The 16,656-nt window shown below is 51.0% G+C and overlaps 1 protein-coding gene across 1 annotated transcript in view; it reads left to right on the plus strand.

Annotated features, from left to right (window-relative positions):
- The window catches only part of PTPRS (protein tyrosine phosphatase receptor type S), a 150,391-nt gene that overhangs the window by 75,062 nt on the left and 58,673 nt on the right, over nt 1-16,656 (plus strand). The window contains exons 5-6 of the mRNA XM_063161109.1: nt 5,358-5,546; nt 15,596-15,706. Coding sequence (XP_063017179.1) covers nt 5,358-5,546; nt 15,596-15,706 — 300 coding nt within the window. The remainder of the gene's footprint in view (nt 1-5,357; nt 5,547-15,595; nt 15,707-16,656) is intronic.

Raw genomic sequence — 16,656 nt, forward strand, 5'->3', positions numbered from 1 at the left:
GGATGGGAGCTGTCACTGGCAGAACCTGCTACCTTGGCACGCTCTGCAGGGTGGAAACCTGAGCCCAGCTGCTGCCAACAGCTCAGGGGGCTCTGGGGCAGCTGTGCAGCCTGTGCTGCTGTGATCCCACACATTCCTGGGGGGGGCCTTCCTGCATTTCCAGCACTGCAGCAGGTCCTCAGCCTCCTAACAGCAAATAGCACAGAAAATATTTCCTCTTTCAGAAGAGAAAGCAATACATCCTTCCCTGCTGACGGGATTGAGCATAAGCCCCCTGTATGATTACTCCTGGATCAGACCCTGGTGGAAACCCACATGCCTTCACTTGAAAATCTTCGCTTGAAAACAGGAAACTGCAGGAGAGGAAACCCTGGGGAGCCCCTGAGCAGCAGAGCTGGGATGGACACTGCTCAGCTCACACAGTCCCTTCCCAGCTTGTCCTTCCTGCTCTGCTTCTCTGGGATCCCACTCTGGGAGGGCTCTGGGCACTGGCTGTTCTTCCACAGCTGGCTGGAGAGACTGCTGCAAACCTGACTGCTGCAGGGCTCGGAGAAAAGGAAAGAAAGTGGATTTGGGAAGCATTTTCCAGTTGGTTTTGAGTCCAGCTGTTGTTATTTTTAATTGTAGCTCAGGCAGGAAGGAAGGTTGTTGGCAGAGGCGCCCCAGCCCTCAGTTGGTGGAGATTCTCTAAGCTGCCCGCTGCCAAGAAGGATATTTAAATTTTATATATATAAATATATATATAATATTTCCTATTATATATATTAATATTTACATTACATATAAATCGATACAAATATAATATATAAATTTAAAATCAAAAGGTAAAAATATAAAAATTTATATTTTTATATTTTATATTTTTATAAATATATAAATATATAGATATATAGATATATTTTATATATTATATATTATCTATAATTATAATATATAAAATATATAAAGATATTAAAATTAATAATATTTGTAATTAAATAGAATTATAAATTTAAAGTATCTGCATCTCTTGGGATAGATACAGACTGAGAGGTTGTGGACTCCCCATCCCTTGTGGTTTGTTGGTTTTTTGGGGTTTTTTTTTTTTTAATTGTTGGCTTTAAATCACAAAAGGTAAACAAGAAGCAGCTCTGGATGCTCAGCAGAGAGTCCCATGGGAAAGGGAAGCTGCCCCCTCCAAAATGTTGCCTCGCCATTTGGAAAATTCCTGGCAGCTTTTCTTCAAACTTGACTTGTTTTGCTTTCCTTGTAGTGACCTGAAAATTGGGTGACATTGACAGCAGATTAATTCTGTAGCTCCTGAATAACATCAAAGTAATTTTACCAGAGATGCCTGTGGAAGGAGGGTACCTGGGGACGCGTTAGAGGAGGGAACACAGGCACTGCCTGTGCTGCTTTGGGGTGCACACGCATATCTGAGGGTGCCTTTATTGCCTGGGAGCCCACAAACTTTAATAGCATTGTTGGGCTTTCACAGTGGAACCTGCAGCTCCAGAGAAATGGAATCGACAGACAGAGCACATTGCTGAGACTCCTCCCTGCATTGAAATTGTCTGGGCTGGGCAGTAGCAGAGAGCTGAGGCACAGGGACAGACACTTGGGTGGGAATAACTTGTTGATGTAATTTCACAAGGCGCACAGTGCCAGGATACCAGGGGACAGGGCAGCTCTAGTGCTCATAAACATAATGAAAGGAGCAGGGACAGCTTCGAGAGTGCTGGGTTTTGATTTTGGTCCTGATTAAAGCTTGTGGCACTCGAGCTGCTCCATCCCTGCATTCCTGCTTCCTCCACCCTGAATGAGGACAGCAGAGACCGGCCAGCATCCACATCTCCAGAGGAGAGTGAAAAATCCCTCCTCCTGTTCCCTTCAGAGCATCCTCATGGCTCCGTGCACCGGCTCCATGGCACGGCTGCTCACGCTCACACCCTCCTCCTCTAAATTATTAAACAACTGTGTACACCCTGCGGGGAAAAGAGCACAGCAACACCCTCTTTATCTCCCTTAATCATCCTCATTTCCAGCACAGCTAATTAGCTACGCCCAGAGTGACAGGGGGCCAGAGCAGCCCCGTGCCCTGGCTGGGGCCGGGTGTGTGCAGCTGGGCTGGGTCCAGGCACAGAACGTGTCCCCAGGTGGGATTTATTGTAAACGACAGCTGAAGTGCTCCTCTCTCTCTTCCCCTGCCTCTCCTCATCCCTCCTCCCCTGTTCTTTCTCACCCTCCCTTGCTCAGTGAGGCACTGAGGTGTTTCACCAGCTCAGGGGGGCTGTGAGAGCTGGGTCTGAGTCAGGGATGGACAAAGGTGTGGGGCTGCTCCTTGAGCAAGGTGTGGGGCTGTTCCTCCCCATAGCATGAACAAGGTGTGGGGCTGCTCCTTTACCTGGCATGACCAAGGTGTGGGGATGCTCCTGCCCATGGCAGCTCCATGAACAAGGTGTGGGGTGTGGAGATGCTCCTTCCCATGCCATGAACAGGGTGTGGGGCTGCTTCTCCCCATAGCATGAACAATATGTGGGGCTGTTCCTTCCCATGGCAGCTGCACCTCAGGAAAGCTCAGCCTGCAGGAGCCAGCGCAGCTCCAGCAGCAGCAGCAGCTGCCCAGATGTGCCCTTGAAGCATCTCCAGCTTGTGCCTGCCTCTTTTGTTCCTGCAGTTGCCTTCAGGAGGAGGTTTCACAAGCAGAACCGTCCCTTGTTTATTCAGGGGCAGCTCTGGGGGTGTTGGGGTGGGTGGGGAGGGTGGCAGGGCACGCGTGTGCACGTCCTGGGGGGTTGCAATGGGGCTGTAGCTGCGTTGGTACAGGGAACCCAGCTGGTAGGGGATGGAGCAGCTCCACTTCCCTGAGAGGAAGGAAACGTGAGCCCTCGAATGGGAGCAGCCTGTGATGTTCAGAGATGCTTCCCCTGCTCGTCTGATCCTCGAATCCGATCACGCCTCCAGTCGCAGTTGTTTTAATTAAACTCAGAGGAATTCTGCACATTGTGCTGCAAGATGAACGTTTTTGTTTAATTAGGAGCACTCGGTAATGACGGTTGTAGAGGCCTCCCCCAGCACACACACACACACTGACTCCCACACACTCGTGTGCACACACACCCCACCAGGGCTGCTCCCTCTGTGCAGGAAGGGGCAGGGGCTGCAGCAGGTGGAGCAGCATCACCAGGGAGCAGGAGGAGAGCAGGAGGAAGGCAGGAGTAAAGCAGGAGGAGAGCAGGGATCAATAGTGATGTCATCTGCAGCCAATGCGGCTCTGGCTGCTCAGCCTCCCACGGCTGCAGGGGGAGAGCAGGGAGGGAGGGAGGGCCATTGAAGCCTGCCTGAGAGCTGAGCACAGGCACAGCAATCCCCAGAGCCCCTGTGCTGCCCTGCTGGGGCTGGGGGCTGCAGCAACGCTCCGTTTGGGGGGTCCTGCAGAGCCCCAGCACAGCCCAGGGAGCTCACAGGGCTGGGACAGTCCCTGGTTAGAGATGTGTGTGAACAGCCTCAATTTATGATACCAAATTCTGGTCTAGAGGTGCTTCAGATGCACCAAAACAGCTTTGAACTGAAGGAGTGATGGTTTAGATTAGATACCAGGGAGGAATTCCTGGCTGGCAGGGTGGGCAGGACCTGGCACAGGTGCCCAGAGCAGCACCAGGAGCCCTGGAATGCCCAAGGCCAGGCTGGACATTGGGGCTGGGAGCACCTGGCACAGTGAAGGTGTCCCTGCCATGGCAGGGCTGGCACTGGGTGGGTTCTGAGGTCCCTTCCAGCCCAAACCACTCTGGGATTCCATGGAAAGCACCCACCACTGGGTTTCTCCCTTGTCCTGCTGTCTCTGGGCTGTGCCATTTATATTTGGCTCAATTTTTCCTGATCCACCATGTGCCAGCCCTAGGAAAGAAGCTCTGGGTGTGTTTGCAGTTGGCAGGGTTGTTCCCAGCCAAGGCCAGCCCCACCTCAGTGCCACTGTGAGAGCTCCCACCGCTGTCACCAGGGCGCTGGTTGTGATGGATGTTCATTTTTGAAGAATCCCACCTCTTTTTAATTCCCTGCATTATTTCCCTTCTGTTCCCTCACCTGTTTTGGGATGGATTCCATGCCACAGACTCCCAGGGCTGTGATTCCCTGACACAGCTCATTGGAGATGACAGAGGATCCCTCCCAAACCTCACCCTGCTGCTGGCATCCTCCTGCCAGGCTTCCCTCCCACAAACATGTTCTGGGGGTGAAAATGCACTTTGCTGAGATGAGACAGCTCTGCCCATCCCAGAGTGAGGGGCTGGGTCAGATATTGCTGGGGAAGCACTGGGGTTTTGTAGGGGTTACCACAAATTAGTCAGCATTGTTGGGATTGCCCTCCTCACCCTCATTAGTGCAGGCAAGAGCAGCGCTGAGAGGAGCAGGAAGCTCACTTGAGCCTCTCTGCTGGGTGCTGGTGCCACTGTTCTTGGAGGGCAGCAGCACTCAGAGTTAATAAACCCAAAAATCACACCCTGGCTGACAGCACTTGGCATGCTGCTGTGGTGTGTGTGTCCCCTCTGGTCACTGCAGCTGAAGGAGGGGATTTTCCTCTCCTTTCTCTGCCAGTCCCACTGTTTTTCACAGCATTTCCACGTGGGTTCTTCCACTGTTTCTCTTGTGCAGTGTGTTCTGTGCTGGGAGGTTTGGAGGGGAAGGTTCCTGTTACCTGTGGCTGCTCAGAGGCACAAGGGGAAATGGCCTCAAGTTGCTCCAAATTGCTCAGGTTGGGTATCAGGAAACATTTATTCACTGAGAAAGGGAATAAACATAGAACACAGATATGAATAAACATAGAACAGGCTGCCTGGTGCAGTCACCATCCCTGGATGTGTTCAGAAAATGAGTTGACGTGGCACTTGAGGACATGGTGGATCTGGGAGGCCTTTTCCAACCTTAATGGCTCTCTAATTCCATTCTGCCATTCCCCAAAGGGTTTTAAACGGTTTCACTTAAATGTAGAATCCCGTGGGACACTGAAATAATCCCCCAAAATGCACAAGCTGGTGTATCTTACCGTGCCTCGCGTTTTCCATCTTGGAGCACTCGGTGTTTCCCAGACACTGGACAGGGCAGTGCTGCTTTCCTTGGGCTGTTCCACTGCACCCTGCTGAATCCCTTCCCTTTATTGTCCATCCCCAGAGGACCAGCTACCCCCTGGCTAATGTAGAATCCCGTGGGACACTGAAATAATCCCCCCAAAATGCACAGGAAGCTGGTGAATCTTGTCGCGCCGCGCGTTTTCCATCTTGGAGCACTCGGTGTTTCCCAGACACTGCACAGGGCAGTGCTGCTTTCCTTGGGCTGTTCCACTGCACCCTGCTGAATCCCTTCCCTTTATTGTCCATCCCCAGAGGACCAGCTACCCCCTGGCTTCCCCAACATCGACATGGGGCCGCAGCTGAAGGTGGTGGAGCGCACGCGGACGGCCACGATGCTGTGTGCGGCCAGCGGCAACCCCGACCCCGAGATCACCTGGTTCAAGGATTTCCTGCCCGTGGACCCCAGCGCCAGCAACGGCAGGATAAAACAGCTGAGATCAGGTAAGGGCTCACCCTGAAGGAGTGAGAGCTGCTATAGACCTGAGGGGACTTGTGGTGGTGTTGGCAGGGGTGTTAGGGTGAGGATCTGACTCCTTGTCAGATGTTTCAGAAGGCTTGATTTATTATTTTGTGATATATGTTATATTAAAACTATACTAAAAGAATAGAAGAAAGAATTTTGTCAGAAGGCTGGCTAAGAATAGAAAAAGAATGATAACAAAGGCTTGTGACTGACCAAGACAATCTGGACAGCTGTGATTGGCCATTAATTAGAAACAACCACATGAGACCAATCACAGATGCGCCTGTTGCATTCCACAGCAGCAGATAACCAATGTTTGCATTTTGTTCCTGAGGCCTTCAGCTTCTCAGGAGGAAAAATCCTAAAGGAAAGGATTTTTCAGAAAATATAATGGCTGAAGCAGAAGGGAGGGCTGAGAGATGCAGGCCCCGCTGCTGTGGATTGGGGCGTTTGAGCTTTTTGGGTTTTTACACCAAGAGGGGTTGGAGGTTCCGCTTTGGGCCCTCCTGGTCTTCTCTGCTGCCCAGTTGGCGTGAAGGGAATGACAGCAGGGAAGCCCATCCAGATGAGTTCCCTGGATCACAGCACTCAGGGGAAGCTGGGGCCTGCCTGGGGCTGGGGTTTGCTCCTCAGAGCAAGAACTGGCAAAGGAACACAGAACCACCGTGGCAGACACGGCTTTTCAGGCCACACACACCTGGTGCAGGGGCTCAGGCAGCCTCTGGCTGTCCAGCACCGTGGTGTGAGTGTGAGCAGAGCCCCTCAGAGCTGCTGGTGAAGAACAGCTCCTGCAGGGTGTCCCCAGCATCACCTGGAGAGCTCTTGGGAATGTTCTGGAGTGACCCCTCGGTGCCTCTGCCCATGGAGTCCATCTCCACCAACAGATGTACCCCAGCTCCGTGGCTCTTGTCAGTTTTCCATCTTTCCCCATCTGCTTGTCCATCTGTCTCTCTTGTTTGTTTTCTGTTTGCTGTTTTTTGTGTGTGGCAACGTGACATCTCTTAATATTCACGTTTCAGGAGCTGTTTTTGTACTTGTTAAATCTGCCAGTTCTCTGTGTGAGAGTGTGTGCGAGGAGGGCATAGGTGGACTTATTTTTGAGTACTACTGATAAAACACTTCCATTGATAGCTGCAAAAATGAAACAAGTTTTGCAAGTTCTACCTTTTGACAAAAACTTACCCAAGAAATAATCCTTTTCACAAACTGCTGGGGCTGACTGCTTTGACCCAGCCTAGAGGAAAGGTGTCCATGGTTCATTTTGAAGGATTCTTTGGCAAAAGAAAGGCATTGTTGTAAGCAGAGGGAAAGCAGAGGCTTTGGTGAGGCAGCTGGAGCTGATTTGTTCATGTTAGACCTTTCACAAGTTCTTCAGTAAAGTGATAACCACCTGCTCCTGCCCAGGTCTCTGCTGGCCCTGGAGAAATCAGTTCTGATTCCTGCTGGATCTGCACAGCGAGGCGTGGAAACACCTGGCTTTTCTCTTGCCCTGTTTGGCAAAGATTCTACACAAAGTTCTGTGAGCCACTGGTGGAAAAGCTTCAGCATAGCTGCAGTTTAATGTAGCTTTTACACACCTGCATAAATGCCTCCTTGTTCAGTGAAGCAAAGTCACAAGCAGATCCTTAAGCTGCTTTGTTGAATTACAATGGCTTGTTGAATCCCACGAACGCAGATGAGATTGACCTCCCTGTTTTATCATAACAGCTGAGGCAAATGCAAATAAAAAAAATCACTCAGCATAAATAATGAGAGGTAAACTAGAATTATATTATGCTCTGTGACCATGATCTGAAGTGTGAGTAATGCACAGGCAGATTATTTTTAATACATTCATCATCTTGCTAGAATGCCTTTACTCTTTAGCTGGGTTTGATCTGGTGTTTTCCTTGAAGCCACCTGAGTGCTGCCTTTTTATTCCAGTGAATTTATTAACCTCAGAGTGAACCCTTGACCCCTCTGATAAATAGAAGATACCTGCTGAGATTTAATCTCATTTACAGCTGCTTTAAATTAGTAAACTGGTGGAGCCCTGAAGCATCCCTGTAGTCTGCAGGGCACAAACCTGTTGCCTGTGTGTCAGGGAGTGCAGATCCTTGGGCAGTCAGGGCTTCCCAGCTCTCCAGTTCCATCTGCTTTCGTGGCCTTCCAAACCTTGTGCAAGGAAAGGCCTGCAGAACTGCAGGATATCAGCATTAGGGTTGTTAATGAGCACAGTGTCAGTGCTTGTGTCTGTGCAAGGGAGTCAGGGCAGATTTGGGGGTGGGATTTGAGTGAGGCGAGCTCTGCTTGAGCTGCTAAGGTCAGACCTTCATTTAATACCTTCATCTTTCCAGAAGACAAACTCTGCTGGCAGAAGGGTGGCACCAGCACACAGCAGGGCACTGGGGGTGCTCCAGGACACTGCTGGTGGCACCAGGGTCTGTCCCCCACCAGTGGGACTCTGTTCAAGGTCCTTGGGGTGCCCAGTGGCACCAGGGCAGGGTGTCTGACAGAGCTCTGTGAGCAGGGAGGAGCAGCTCTGCAGATAAATCACAGCTGCTAAAACACCTCCTGCTTGCAGGTTTGGGAGGATTTAGGGAGAAGTTCTCCCTGTGAGGGTGGGCAGAGGTGCCCAGAGCAGCTGTGGATCTTTGGAATGTCCAAAATGTCCAGGTTGGACAGGGCTTGGAGCAGTCTGGAAGGTGTCCCTGCCATAGCAGGGGTGGAATTGGATGGGTTTAAAGTTCCTTCCAACCCAAAACAGGCTGAGACAGTGGAAGGTGTCCCTACCATAGGAGGGGTGGAATTGGATGGGTTTAAAGCTCCTTCCAACCCAAACCAGTCTGTGACACTGGGGCTGGGAGCAGCCTGGGAAGTGTCCCTGCCATGGCAGGGCTGGCACTGGGTGGGTTTTAATCCAATCCAACCCAAACCAGGCTGGGATGTAGTGACTGTTCCCTCTGTGTGTGGCTGGGACAGGACAGACAGACAGACACCCAGATTCCCCCTGGCCATGAAGCCATCAGGATAACAGCCATGCTGCTGGAGGACAGGGGGTGTGAGGAGCTGAATTTTTATCAATTATGAGTTAGTGGCAGAAACACAAATGAGCTCATTAAAGGGAACAAGTGAAATGTCAGACGAGGAGATCGTGGGATGGGGTTTGCTTCTCATTTGTGTTAAATCTGAATGTTTGGCTGGCAGTACAAACAGACCTCTGAGAGCACGGCCATTACAGTGCCACCATCCCAGGAGCCCCTGTGGAATGTGGATCTCCACTCTAATCAGGGCAGGGTGACACATCATTAACCACAGTGGCTTTTCTCTAGTGGGTGTTTCTGCTTCCCCTCTCCATCTCCAGATCAAATTGCCAAGCAGTTGGAAATCTTTCCCTGCTTGGGGGCTTGGGCTGAGTGCAAGGCTCAGTTGGCAGCCAGAGGAGGATGGGAAGGAGCTCTGGCTGGGCTCCTGCTTCTCTTAGACATCATGGACATCTCAGCCTTAGAGATCCAGCTTGGACAAGAGTTTAGGTGGCCTTGGAAAATGGATATTTCTGCTTATCTTGGGACATTTAAAGCAGAAGGCAAAGGCAATGTCCTCTGCTCAGCTGCCATCTAGGGGGGACACGGGAGGCAGACTTCAGCACCTTCCTCAGCGCTCAAACACTAAAACCTTTGTGTCTTGTGTGTGTCTTCTGTTTGCTAAATAACTGGCTATAACAAGTTTTCTTTTCTTTTTTTTTTTCACTTTTTATTTAACATTCAGAGACTTTTGGTAAGTTTGTTCAATTAAAATTTTTTTTTTTAAATCAAACCAAAAAACCCCAAACCTGCTAACGTGCAGATTTGTAACCCTTGCCCTTTAAACTAATTCCTTTGTAACAGCTTCTTGAGAGGCATGCTCTGCATTTCTTCTACTAACTCTTTCAGTAGGGATGTTCTGCCCTCTAAATTAATTTCTGCAGGGGTATTGCAGGCTACAAAAAAAAAAAAAAAGACTAGTAATACTAATTCTAATTAATTTATCTGTATAAAGAGATAACGGCTAAATATCAACCTCCTAACATTGGATAGATTTTTTTTTTTTTTTGGTATCTTAGCAACAGTTGTCCTGGAATTCCCCAATTACACAATAGCTTGTACCCTGGAACTGTGATAATTGTGTTCACACCTGCAGGAGGTCCTGGAGTTTCACATCTAACGGGGTTATTGGCATTTTGAGGAGGGAGAATAGGAACAGGGGGTGCAGTGTGATGGTGTTTGTAGGGATCTGAGGATGAGGGAAGAGATGAGGATCTGACTCCATGTTTCAGAAGGCTTGATCTATTATTTTATGATATATATAATATTAAAACTATACTAAAAGAATAGAAGAAAGGATTTCATCAGAAGGCTGGCTAAGAATAGAATAGGAAAGAATGAAAACAAAGGTTTGTAGCTCGGGCTCTCTGTCCGAGCCAGCTGACTGTGATTGGCCATTAATTAGAAACAACTAACATGAGCTAATCAGAGATTTACATGTTGCATTCCACAGCAGCAGATAACCATTGCTTACATTTTCTTCCTGAGGCCTCTCAGCTTCTCAGGAGTCAAAATCCCAAGGAAAGGATTTTTCATAAAAGATGCCTGTGACAGTGCAGCATTTCCAAAGCGAAGCTGTAAAACCAGGCCAGAGGGGAAGGGTTGAGGAAGGGAAGAACCCCAGAAGGCAGGACCTGCTCGTGTCCCTGTCCCTGCCAAGTCCAGTTTGGTCCCAGGGATGTGGGGCTGCAGCTCTGCCACCCTGCAGAGCGCAGGGACCCTGCTTGTGTGGAGCAGAGGAGCTGCTGCAGCCCTGGGGACAGAGCCCAGCACACACATGTTGCCACACGTGGCTGACAGAAGGTGGGGATGTGTTTCCTGCCATTGCCATGGCAATGCTGCCTGTCCTCCTCTCCCCTCCTGTTCCCCAGGCTCAGGGGAGCCGTGGGCAGCTCGGCCTGTGGGAGAGCAGGGCAGGGCTGGTGGGAGAGCAGACCCCAGGGACAGAGGGGGACACCTGCACGGGGACTTCTGCCTGGCACCATCCTGGCCCTTTGCAATCCAGAGGCAAGGCCTTTAATCTGCCTTTTGCCTCTGCTGCTAAACCCTGGGCTGGCCATCTGGGCTCACGCAGCCTCAAAATGTGCCCTAGATAGGCAGATCTGGAGATCCAGGGAGGCTGTGCAAGGCAGTGTGAAAAGGCTGCAGGGAGCATCTCAGAAGCAGCTTTTCACTCCCAAAGTCAGCATCCAGTGGGAGCTGTTCCCCTGTAGTTGTCCTGCAAAGGTGCCCTCACTGTGCCCCAGACCTGGCAGCCTCGTGCAGGTGCTCCTGCCCTGTACGGCACACCAGGTACGGACTGCCTCCCCTGCACCCCCATACCAAACCCTCCAGGGCCTCTCAGAGTCCCTCAGAACAATTAATCCAGTGCACATCCTCTTCCAGCACCCTCCTGCTGCCCCCGTGTTGGACGTGGAGCGGCTTAGATGTGAAACTCCAGCAGTGAAAATCTCCCATCTGTGTCTGCGCCGCACCCAAAGCGCTGCCCGAGCTCATTTCCCCCCAGTTCTGGTGTGGGGCTCATCCCAGGGCTGTCCTGCCCCTCCCTGTGTGCCAGGTTAGAGCTGGGGGGCACTGCCTGCTCCCCCAGAGCCTGTCCCCAGGCCAGGCTGTCCCCAGAGCTCTGGCAGCCCCATCCCAGGGGTTCAGGGAGTGACAGCCTGCAGTGACACCAGGGCAATGCTGATCCTGTGCCTGGGCTTGCACAGCTCTAACTCCCAGCGTGTTTTTGCTGTCAATTAGAGTGAATCTTGTGCAGGAAACTGCCAGGCTTAACCAAGGCCAGAGAAGCTTTTGAGGCATGGGTGATGTTGGGATCTCTTCCCCTTCTCTAGCCTCTCCCCATTAGCCTTGTTCCATATTGGTGCCACAGATGGCAGATTTTCACTCCAATTTCGAGACAGAAGGATGTATCAGAGGCTGTTTTTATTTCCACTGAATTGATCTATAACCTTTTGCTGCTTTCTCTCTCTCTCTCTTGCTTTTTAAACCTTCCTGCCACCTCCTGGGTGGGGGTCTGCCCAAGGCCATGCTCCCCCACCTCCTCCAAGCGCTGTCTCTCCAACCTTTGTCCTGAGAGCTAACAACCTGCTTCATTAACCTTAGCTAGTTCCTAACCCTAACTAGATGCTAACTTTTCTCTAGCTAATAACCTAACCTCATAACTAGAAGCTGAGTCTAACTAGAGTCTAATCCCTAACACTATAATGCCTCTGTTCCCTTAGCTCCTTTGAAAAATAAAGGTGAACTCTACTTAGTATCTGTATATTTTTACCTCCTATCCTGAGAATGGAGGATTGAACCGCAGCAGAAGGATGAGCAGGGCTGAAGGATAAGGAGGGAAGGGGTTTTTGGTGATTAAGGCAGGAGATTGGCACGGGGGAGGCTTTGACTCCTGTTCCTGCCTCTGCCAGTCTTCCCTCCGTGACCTTGGGCAAGTTGCTTCACCTCTACCTCAGTTATCCCCGTGTGTAAATCAGGATCACAGCTCTGCTGTTCCTCCCCAGGGGAGAGGAGAGGTGAGAGGCTGGTGTTTGTCATTTAAGGTGCTCTGCAGCCCTGGCTGGCAGCGCTGCAGGGTGGCAGCAGTGTCACCACTGCAGAGGAGCTCGTGCTTCCCTCCCTGGCGAGAGGCAGAACTTGGCCCTGCGGGATCTGCCCTGTTCTCAGGATTGGGGTAAAAACCCACCAGCTGAACCCCCTTCTCTGATAAGTTCTGAATGCCACTGTGAGCAAAAGGACCTGCCGTGTTTTCAAAGGAAGATGGTTTGCTTGCCAGCCCAGGTGGGGGACGGGGGTTTTACCCTGACGGTCCCTCCCTCCCACCTGGGAGCCCTGCCCGGGGCTGGGCACTGACAGACAGCAGGAGGGGTTGGGATGAAAGAACCCAGAGAGGAGGCAGCCAGCAGGCTTGGAATGAAATAACCCAAAGGAGAGGCTGCCAGCAGGCTTGGAATGAAATAACCCAGCAGGCAAGTGCAGCGGGGCTCTTCTCTCCACACTGGCATCAGGGTGGCTCCAGAGCCACTGCAGGAGGTTCCAGGTAGCCCTGTCACCTCTTGAGTGCCCTGAGGGATAGCCAGAGGTCCTGAGCAGCACAGGCACTGAGCTCACACGTCTGGGCCAAGAGCTGAAGCTTGGAGCTAGCCAAGGTGGGACCAAACCTGCAGCTTAATGTGCTGCAAGGTGCCCACGTGTCCCTCTCCCTCCCAGCCCTGTGTCCCCAGGAGCGGGGAAGGTAAATGTGTTCAGTGAGTAGCAGATAGGGATGTTAGCTGAGGGCCTGAGGGGTTTCTTTACATTCCTGCACCAAAATGGAGCCAGTCTGAGGCCTTTTGAAGCCAAGAGCCGCGGGAGGCTCTGCAAACAGCCAGCTGGATTGGGCTGCTGGAAAGGACACCCCGCTAAAGTATCCCAAGCCCTCTTCAGTGCCCTGTAATTTAAGATGAGACAGACCGAGAAGTTTCCCACTGGGAACTGTCTTCCTTGCCTCAGGTCCTTTTCCCACGGGCAGTGCAGGTGTTTGGGGTTTTGCAGTCATTTCACTCATTTTCTTTGTTTTCTTTGCAGAAGGTACACCGATCCGAGGTAAGACACCCCCAGCTCACTCACTCACCCACTCTCCAAACACTTCTCTCCACACAGATCCCGTTTCATTGCCCTCTGCTCAGTACAGATCCGTGTTGTTGTTGCGTTTCCTTGTCCTGCTTCACCTCTGGATATTTCTTTTTTATACCTGTCTTTATTTTATCTATGGTTATAATGTCCTTTTTTGTTTGCTGGGTGCACAGTAATACTGATCCTGTTATTCTAATAACGTCTCCGGCTGCGCTGCCTCAGATTTATGGCAGAGTTTTAAGAGCTAATCTCTCCAGGACTATGAAGGACTGAAGTTTATCTCGAGCATTAAATGCTCTCAAAGCTTGGTAAATACTTAGGACTTTCTGTTGATTGGTGCAAAGTGCTCCCGAGCTGCTGATGGTGATGGGAGTTTTCCAGTCCTTTGCTCAGGCAGACCTTCAGCACTTACCATCTCAGCCCACTCATTTGTTTGGCTCCAGAGCCTCTTTCCACTTCCTCCCCACTCTCTTACCCTTAGGTTTCTCTGGGAAAGATCCACGGTAAGTAGCTTCTGCACTGTCTCTTTAATGGAGTCAAAAATTGACCTCAAGCTGAAAGGCAGGAGGGGTTGGGTGTGCACCCCTTGGAAGACCCTGCTTTGGTTTTTATCTCCACTGGCACATTTAGAATTCCATAATTCTCTGCTGGTAAAAGCAACAGGAGGTGCTGTAGGTGAGATTTACGTTTTCACACATCGTGTCTGTTGGTTCCTGACGAGTGCTGAACACTCCTCACCCTCTCTGCAGCCTCATTTCTGCCATTGCCTTGACCAGCAGGGGTGAGGAGTGGGCAGGGAGGGAGGGGTGAGTCCCTGTTCCCCAGGGAAAGCTGCTCCCTGCAGTCCTTGTTTCCCTTCCTGCTCTGGAGTGAGGCTTCACCTCCCCTGGGTACTCTCAGACCAGTGATGTTCATGAGCAGCTCAGAAAATGGATCAGGAACCGATGGAAACAACCCACAGATTTGTCCAAATTAACAGAAATTTCTGGGAAAACTCACCAGCAGCTTTCCACCCAAGTGGAGCTCTCCAACAGCAGAGCTGGAGCTGTAATTCCATATGAAAAATGCTCAGCTGGGTGCTCAGTGGGAAGCTCCAGCCAGTCTGGGTTTTAACTCCTGTTGTGCTGAAATAGCCGCAGATTCTTTTGGAATGGGTTTTGTTTGGTTTACTGCTCTGGGTGGGGTTTTTTGGGGTTTAGTTCCCTCTGTTCTGCCTTTGGGAGCTCCCAGGCACAGGGGATGCTGTGGGGAGTTGCACTCACACCCCAGCCCTGTCCCAAATCCTCTCCCAGCCCCACATCTCCCCACCAGCATCGTTCCCACCCACGCACACGCAGAGGAACGTGAGCTCTGTGTCCTCCTCTGAGAGCACACTGCTTTTTCCTTCCTGAAAAGGCTCTATCTGCAACCAACAATGATCTCATTTGCACTCCTCTCACTTAAGATTTTATCAATACTATTACACTGAGCTGGAATTGTTTGGTTTTCATATTTAGGTGGGTTTTTTTTTTTTCCAGAGATGGGAGTTAAGAGTCTTACCACATGTGAGCTCTGTCCATATCTGTAGTATAATCATGTACTCCTAATACATAAAACATTTGAGAGCCTGTTGAATTATTTATGTAGTATGTATTTTAACTGGAGTTTTGCAGGGATGAAGCCTTCTGAGGTAAATGAGGCAATTTTCTTCCATGTAGTTCCATGCTGCATCTCTCTGCATATTTGCTGACAGGAATCTTTAGTTTGGGCTCTGGGTATATTCTTGTAGCCTGCAATAATATACAAGTTTAAGAAAAGCCTTAATCCTTTTGGCCCAGATGATGTAAACCATGCAGGCAATTTTGAAGTTCCAATGCAGTATTTACAGGGTTTTCCCTGGGGAATATTTACTATCAGTAAGGTGCTTTTCACAGGGGCTCTTATCTCCAGCAGGCTTCCTGAGGAGCAGGTATTGGGCACAAAACAAAGGCAGCAGCGATAGAAATTCCCCAGGCAGTGGGTGACAAAGCCTTTCACTTTTATGGTCACTGCTTCAAATTGAGCAAGGGAAAGTCAACTGCCTGCTGATGGATTTCTGGGGATCACAATAATATGGATTATTGAGGCTGATTTCGGGAGTTCTGGTGCAGAACGCCTGCATTGCAGAAGCCACAAAAACTTGGTGCCTTTGCTGATGAGTTCAGGACAAAGAGCAACGCTCAGCACAGAGGGAGAATTCCATTTTCTCACCGTGCCGGGTCCGCGGGGGCTCCGTGCTCCCGTCCCGGCGTGCGTGAGCCCGGGGGGAGGAAAGAGCCCCAGCAGAGGCTGATGATGTGTCTGTGCTGCCGTGTCTTGTCCCCTCACAGGTGGGCTGCAGATCGAGAGCAGCGAGGAGACGGACCAGGGCAAGTACGAGTGCGTGGCCAGCAACAGCGCCGGGGTGCGCTACTCGTCCCCCGCTAACCTTTACGTGAGAGGTAGGGAGCACAGCGGCTCACCGGCACTCAGCCTCCTCCTCCTCCTCCTCCTCCCGGCCCATCCCAGCCCTCCCCAGCTCGGGGGGTCCCCGCTGCCCCCCGCATCCCTGCAGGGCTGGCTCACCCGCGGCCGAGTCAAAGAGCGCGCCCCAAAACGCGCCAGGTCGGCCCGCAGAGAATCCCTTCGGCCCCAGAGGGAATTGCCCTTCCTCCCAAAGCATCCCTGCTCTCAGCGCTGCTGCTGTGGCTGTGAGAGGAGGGCAGGACCCCTCTGTGTCCCTGGATGCCCCCAGATTGCAGCAGGAGGGTGCATTGGCACTGCTGCCCTCAGTCCCAGCTGCTTTTCCCTCTGCCAGCAGTAATTTGTCCCTGGTTCCTTGGGCGCAGAGCTGGGGACACCAGCAGCCATCCCTGAGCCCCCTTCACCCCGCAGCAGGGGAACAGATGACAGGGGATTGGCTTCTGCTCCATGTCCCCTCGATGTTCTCCCATTCCCTGGGCCAACAGCCTTTCCACTTTCTCTTATTTTAATCTCTCTGACCTGTAATATTTTGTGTGTAGCTTCGGTTTAACATCTTTCCACAGCAAAAGCCCTTTTGGTAATGAGAGAGCAGGGCTGGTCCTTCTCGATTTAAAAAAATTTTAAAAAAAGAAAAAGAAAAATGCCGTTGGGAGGAAAAAAGAAAAGTTACATCCCAGCAAACTGTTCCCATTTCCATCCCATCGACAGAGGAGGCGCCTCCCACCTACACTCACGTTAATCTGCAGTCCAATGCAGAGCCATGCTCCTGTGTGCACTCCTTTCTCTCTCTCTTTCTCTCTCTCTCGTGTCTCACGCTCACTAAATCACATGCACATGGAGAGAAGGCTTTTAATAATTTAATGTTTCCAAGCTAAATTTTTAAATAGCCTTTTGTGGCCAGCTGGAAAATTGCGTTTGAAATTTGCCC

The sequence above is a fragment of the Melospiza melodia genome, chromosome 7, assembly GCF_035770615.1.
Source record: "Melospiza melodia melodia isolate bMelMel2 chromosome 7, bMelMel2.pri, whole genome shotgun sequence".
NCBI lineage: Eukaryota > Metazoa > Chordata > Aves > Passeriformes > Passerellidae > Melospiza > Melospiza melodia.